General features: G+C 41.6%; 1 protein-coding gene across 1 annotated transcript; it reads left to right on the top strand.

The window, feature by feature from the left end:
• Positions 1-890: 890 nt before the first annotated feature.
• Positions 891-4,818, top strand: LOC307019410 (UDP-glucuronosyltransferase 1A5-like). Its single transcript, XM_079650271.1, is given in 5 exon segments — positions 891-1,759; positions 1,957-2,255; positions 3,159-3,512; positions 3,514-3,873; positions 4,077-4,818. Coding segments are annotated over 5 exon segments (1,602 nt in total). The 5' UTR covers positions 891-1,755; the 3' UTR covers positions 4,662-4,818.
• Positions 4,819-6,136: the final 1,318 nt, after the last annotated feature.

Genomic DNA, 6,136 nt, shown 5'->3' with positions numbered 1-6,136 from the left:
GTACCTAAGGTGGTTGACTCATGTACCCCCATTGACATTGAGGCATTTCCTCCGCAACTGTGTTCCTCTGAGGAACAGCGGCCAAATTTGCTGTGTCCAGTCCGTGCTTTACGCACCTATATGGACAGGTCAAAAGAGTTTCGATGCAATGACCAACTCTTTGTATCCTGGGCTAACCCTCATAAGGGCAAGCCCGTTACCAGGCAACGGCTCTCCAACTGGATTGTGGAAGCGATTGCTCTGGCTTATACGAGTCAGGGTTTGCAGGCACCAATGGGCCTGCATGCTCATTCTACTCGTGGACTGGCTACATCCTGGGCTTTGTTCAAGGGTGTTTCCATCCAAGACATTTGTGCAGCGGCGAGCTGGTCCTCACCGCTCACTTTTGTCCGCTTTTACAGGCTAGATGTCTCTGCTCCAAGTGTGGCTCGCGCAGTGCTGGGCCCAGTGTTGAGACAGGGTTCTACCTGTTAAGTTCTGGTTGTTTTGGTGATTTTCGAGATAAGCATGTCTAGCAATACGGGAGTTTCAATATCCCATAGTTAGACATCGAACGGAGTGTTATGAATGAGAACTATAGGTTACTTACGTAACCCCAGTTCTCAGAGTAACATGAAGTGAGATGTCTCACCAGACGGCCCTTCTTGCTAAGGCGAAGCGAGAAGAGGTGCTTATTTTGAATGACGCTGCGTTGTAGCGCAAGCTACTTATAGGGCGGGTGGATTCCCTGACGTAGACATCAAGATAACCAGCCAATCAGGATTGGCGTAATGAGATTGATGCTTCTGTTTGCATACGCTTTGAGGAGCATCCCATAGTGAGACATCTCACTTCATGTTACTCTGAGAACTGGGGTTACGTAAGTAACCTATAGTTTTTTCTTGTAAACTGTTTCCTCTTAATCTTAAAATCTATGCCCAATGCAGGCAATAGCAAAGCCTAGGGAGTATATCACAGTGAAATAAGCTTTTAGAATATTATCCAGGACTATATGTATCAGGTATATATCAGAAATTGATGAATTTAGTTTTTGTTAAAATGTGCTTAACTTTAAGGATTTGTAAGAGTCTAGTCTCAGATTATACCAGATTATTTAAATTGAGGTATTGGTGCAACAGGAAAATAATATGAAAATCTTTCCACCACGGATATGAGGAAATGGTTCGGATCAACTGAGTTGAGTCCTGAGACCTGCAACCTACATTCAACATGCAGCTCTTTTGGCACAAATTATGATAACCCTACCTCCAGGTCATAAACCTGCAGAAACTGTATGACTTATTGCCAAACATGGAAGCTCTAACTTTAAATCAAAAAACACATTTGTATACTTTCCAGGTATTTATTTATTTACACTTTAAATTTGATATGCATGAAAATGTTGTGGCTCGATATTACACAACCCCCACTAATACTCTTATGAAAGAGTTCAGAGGTCCTTCTGATAAAAGCCTGCATGCAAGAGAGTAAGATATTTACAATACTACACTTTACAGGATTCTACCAGCAATTTGAGAACAACATTACTTAAGGAAGTGCTATGATGACATGACAACAAAGAAATAATCACTTTGTTGGTCCACTACAGAATTATTTTTTTAGCGCCATAATTTCATGTGACACATGACACATGTAACTCATTTACTTATGGGGACAGACCGTAATTGAGACTGGAGTTTGAACTCAAATATATAGGGAATCCTTTAAATACTGTCATTCCGCAGGCATCAGGCAATCCTGCTGCCACTCTTCAGCATGGGTGAGTGACTGGCAGGAAAATGATTGAGTTATGATCCAGTATGATACCAACATTTTAAAATATTAAATAATATTAATAATTTAAATACGCCTTACCAGCAGAAACTGGACCTTTATCCTTAAACTTGTAAGCGCACGTCTAGACAATTTGAAAAGAAAGATTTCTTTTGTGTTATTAAATATCTCCTCTAATTTCAGGAACCATGCTATTGCATCGTGCTTGTGGAATATTTATATTCCTCAGTGTTTGTCTGATTTCCTTCACACCACCTTGTGATGGAGGAAACATCCTTGTGTTTCCTATGGACGGCAGCCACTGGATCAATATGAAGATCCTGCTGGAAGAACTTCATGCCAGGGGACACAGCATCGATGTGATAAGGGCCTCCAACAGCTGGTACATCCCAGAAAAGTCTCCTCTCTACACATCGATTACCATTGAAATTAATGAAGGCTTTGAGGACTTCTTTGATGTCTACCTTAAGGAGCATATGCGGGTAGGAAGTTATGGATAATGTAATGGAGCCAAATTATATTCTAGTCATTCATATATTAAAGGTCCCATGTCATCCTTTTCTGGTTATTACCCGTCCCCTTCTGTGTTATGAAGGTTTTTATGCATGTAAACGGTCTGCAGAGTCACAAATCCTCAAAGTACACCCTGTAGCGAGTAAAACTCTAACACAGAAAATACCTCCCCAAAACGCCTCGTTGGAGATACGTCATTGTCCATTTGATTCTTCCGGGTACGCATGATGTCAACCGTACCCGGAACGAAATGGACCAATCCGTGGAGCCGTTACGTTACGTCCCCGCTGATTGGTCCAAATTGACCAATCCACGGACTTCCTCACACACACTCAGTGCAGGCAGCTTTGCTGATTTCTCCTCCCTGGCTGCAGGCTGATAACAGACAGTTGGGATCGCGGCGAAATTCTCTCTGCAGACCCATTCTCACAGCGTTTATCAACCTTTTTCTTACTCAATATCAAGCCACACTTATTGTTTTTGCTTCGTCTGTGACTTTGTGTGTGCTCAGGGTGAGTTTGGCTGTGTTTCGCTGTGTATCGCTAAAAAAGGAAACAACACCTCCACGGAGCTTAGCGCGATTCACAACGTCCCGACCAATCAGAGCACACTGTGCTCTCAGGGAGGGTGGGGGCTGGAGCTACTGGAGCTACAACGAGCCGTTAAAGGCAGAGAGTGAAATTCAGTGAATACACGTAGTTTACAGAGATGCTGTATGAGAAACCAATGTGAGTTTGGAAAATTGCACAATATAAATCTATTCTAGTAGACCTCAACAATGGAATTATGATCAGTGGAAATGGCCATGACATGGGACCTTTAAGTTGATTACTTTTCAACACTTTAAAACATTTTCTTTTGCAATCTTTCAGGCGCAGCGAGAGGGTGCATCGGCATTTACTTTCCTCAAACTCACCAAGGATTTCCTCTCTATGATTGCTCGAGCTCATTCAATTTGGTCTTATGCCCTCCCTCAAATCTTAGATGATGAAATGATGGTCAAAAGCTTGAAGGATGCCCAATATGATCTTGTTCTCACTGACCCAGCTATTGCACCAGGGGTCGTATTAGCAAAGTATTTGAAATTGCCTTTGGTGCTCAATGTTCGCTGGATCACCAGCGGAGAAGGCCACTTTGTGATAGCTCCGTCACCATTGTCCTATATCCCAGTTCCAGGATCAGGATTAACGGACAAAATGACTTTTTTCCAGAGGGTGAAGAATATTTTTTTTCTATGGCATTATAGTGTTCCAGCAGGAATTCTTGGTGGGGCCGGTCTATGATGCCATGTGTGAGAAATACATCAAGGGTGGATGTGACATCATTTCGCTTCTCCAGGAAGCAGACATTTGGCTGTTCAGGTCGGATTTTGTGTTTGATTTCCCTCGGCCAACAATGCCAAATGTCATCTACATAGGAGGGTTCCAGTGCAAACCGGCCCAACCACTGCCAGCAGACCTGGAGGACTTTGTTCAGAGTGCTGGGGAGCATGGAGTAATTATCATGACTCTGGGAACGTTGGTGAATGCTTTGCCCAAAGAGGTTGCGAATGAAATCGCCAGCGTCTTTGCCAAGATGCCTCAGAAGGTAACACATGCTCAGAGATTCACTTTTGTTATTTCATGAAATGTTTAAAACTGCTAGCCGATAATCAGTAATAATCAGAATAAAGCAAAAGGATAATACTAAATTGCATAATTGATAGTTATCTAATAAGTGGGGACAAGCTGAAGCAAGGGTATCGTCATTATGTTGTAAAATTAAATACAATTATTTCATTTTCTGATCAGGTGATATGGAGGCACAAAGGTGAGCGTCCTTCTACTTTGGGCAACAACACCCTGATAGTGGACTGGATGCCGCAGAAGGACCTCCTTGGCCACCCGCAGACAAAAGTCTTTGTAGCTCATGGGGGAACCAACGGCGTACAGGAGGCCATTTACCACGGGGTCCCTGTGCTCGGTATACCATTGTTCTTTGACCAGTATGACAATCTTCTACGTCTGCAACACCGAGGCGCCGGAAAAATAATTGAGCTAGCTGATGTTAGCGGACACAGTTTTGAGCAAGGCATAAATGAAGTGCTCCATCATGACAGCTACAGACAGAACATGCAAAGACTGTCACGTTTGCACAGAGATCAGCCAATGACCCCGATGGATCAGGCCACCTTCTGGGTAGAATATGTGATGCGTAATAAGGGGGCACCTCACCTGCGTACAGAGGCTTATAAGATGCCCTGGTACTCGTACTACGGTTTAGATGTACTGCTACTATTGATGACTATAGCAACTGTACTACTGTTATTGACATTTGCCCTGTTCAGGTTCCTATGCTGCAGAGCTAGAAGGTCGACCAAATCCAAACAACACTGATTACGGTTGAGTCTTTTTAGAAATAGGATACAATGAGTTCTGTAAAGCATTTTTTAGACAAAAAATAAATCTAAAGGCATCTCATTTGTTTCTATTTATTATTTATAAAATAAAATGATAAAATTATCCACCTAAAATAAAGATATTGTTAAAGAAATGTATCACCTTCACTTTTTTTAGAATTGCTTGTCAAAGGTTTGTGGACAGATTAAGATTTTCCTTTTAAAATACCCACAAATCAATTGTGATTGTGTGATTAAGCAGAGTCATTTGGCAAATGTATACCTGCTCTTTAGATTATTCAACATTCCAACAGTCCAAAGACCTTTGTCCATCCTAAGAGCCTTCAACGCAGACACAATATAAATAATTGTTTTCTTTAGTTGCTCTTCAACCTTTGTCTACTTTAGGTCATCAACTACCAGGGAACATGATGATCATCCACTCTTAACTCACTATAACAAGTTTAGTATAGCACCCAGAGTGGAAACAAATACAATTTACATTTTTACCCTTGTGAACCATAATGGTCAGACCTAATGATCAATACACGTCATCTAGGCCCTCATGAAGTGCGCCGGACGTGGAAGCAAATGTTCGTAGTGGCCAAACGGCGGTACTACAACTTCCGTTTCAGTTCGTGACGTAACTGGGCCGAAATAACTTTTTCCCATTGACTTAAATTGGGAAAGAGACTTCTGTAAATCGGCGGATATTTAAAAAAAAATGCTTCATGGGCCATGTACAGTTACATTTGCACTCATCAGGCAACCATGACGGCTAATTTGTGAAGTTTTCTCTCGAGAGCATCAGGCCGTTTTGTTTTCATGTGCCTGTGAGCAACCATCATGTATGATTTTAGTTTTTGTACTTTAAGTATATTTGGCTGCTAATACTTTTTAACTTTTACTTGAGTAACATTTTGTATGCAGGACTTTTACTTGTAGCAGAGTATTCATACACTCTGGAACTTGTACTTTTACTAAAGTAAAAGATCTGAGTACTTCTTCCACCTCTTCATAAAAGTTGTGCCACAGTCAAATAGCTAAACTAATTATTCTCTTGGTGGTCACTCTCAGTTGAATTAATGTGTAAGCTGCAATCATCTATGTTAAACTCACCTACAGAGGTGGAAAGTTAATTTATAAAAGTACTGCATACACTTTAGGTATCTCACTTTACTCTTCTACTCACGGGACATTTTTCTGCATGAGGTAATTAAACTTTTGCCATTATTTTCCAAATAAACCTTACACACGTTTAATTAAAGGTAGGGTAGGTAAGAATGTAGAAACCAGCTCGAGTGCGCTAGAATTTGAAACTACGCAGCCGAAAAAAATCTGCCCCTTCCTTACTTCCTCCTCCAACACACACAAATGCGCACATGACCAATGAGGCCACGAGATAAGTTTGTGCACAGATGGAAGGCTGACAGGCAGGTAGGCCATCCAGTTATTTTAGCCGGGCCGGCTAAA

Source organism: Notothenia rossii (assembly GCF_949606895.1).
Source record: "Notothenia rossii genome assembly, chromosome: 9".
NCBI classification, from domain to species: Eukaryota; Metazoa; Chordata; class Actinopteri; order Perciformes; family Nototheniidae; genus Notothenia; species Notothenia rossii.
Note: the sequence above shows the minus strand (reverse complement) of the source record. Positions and strands in the feature narration are given on the sequence as shown.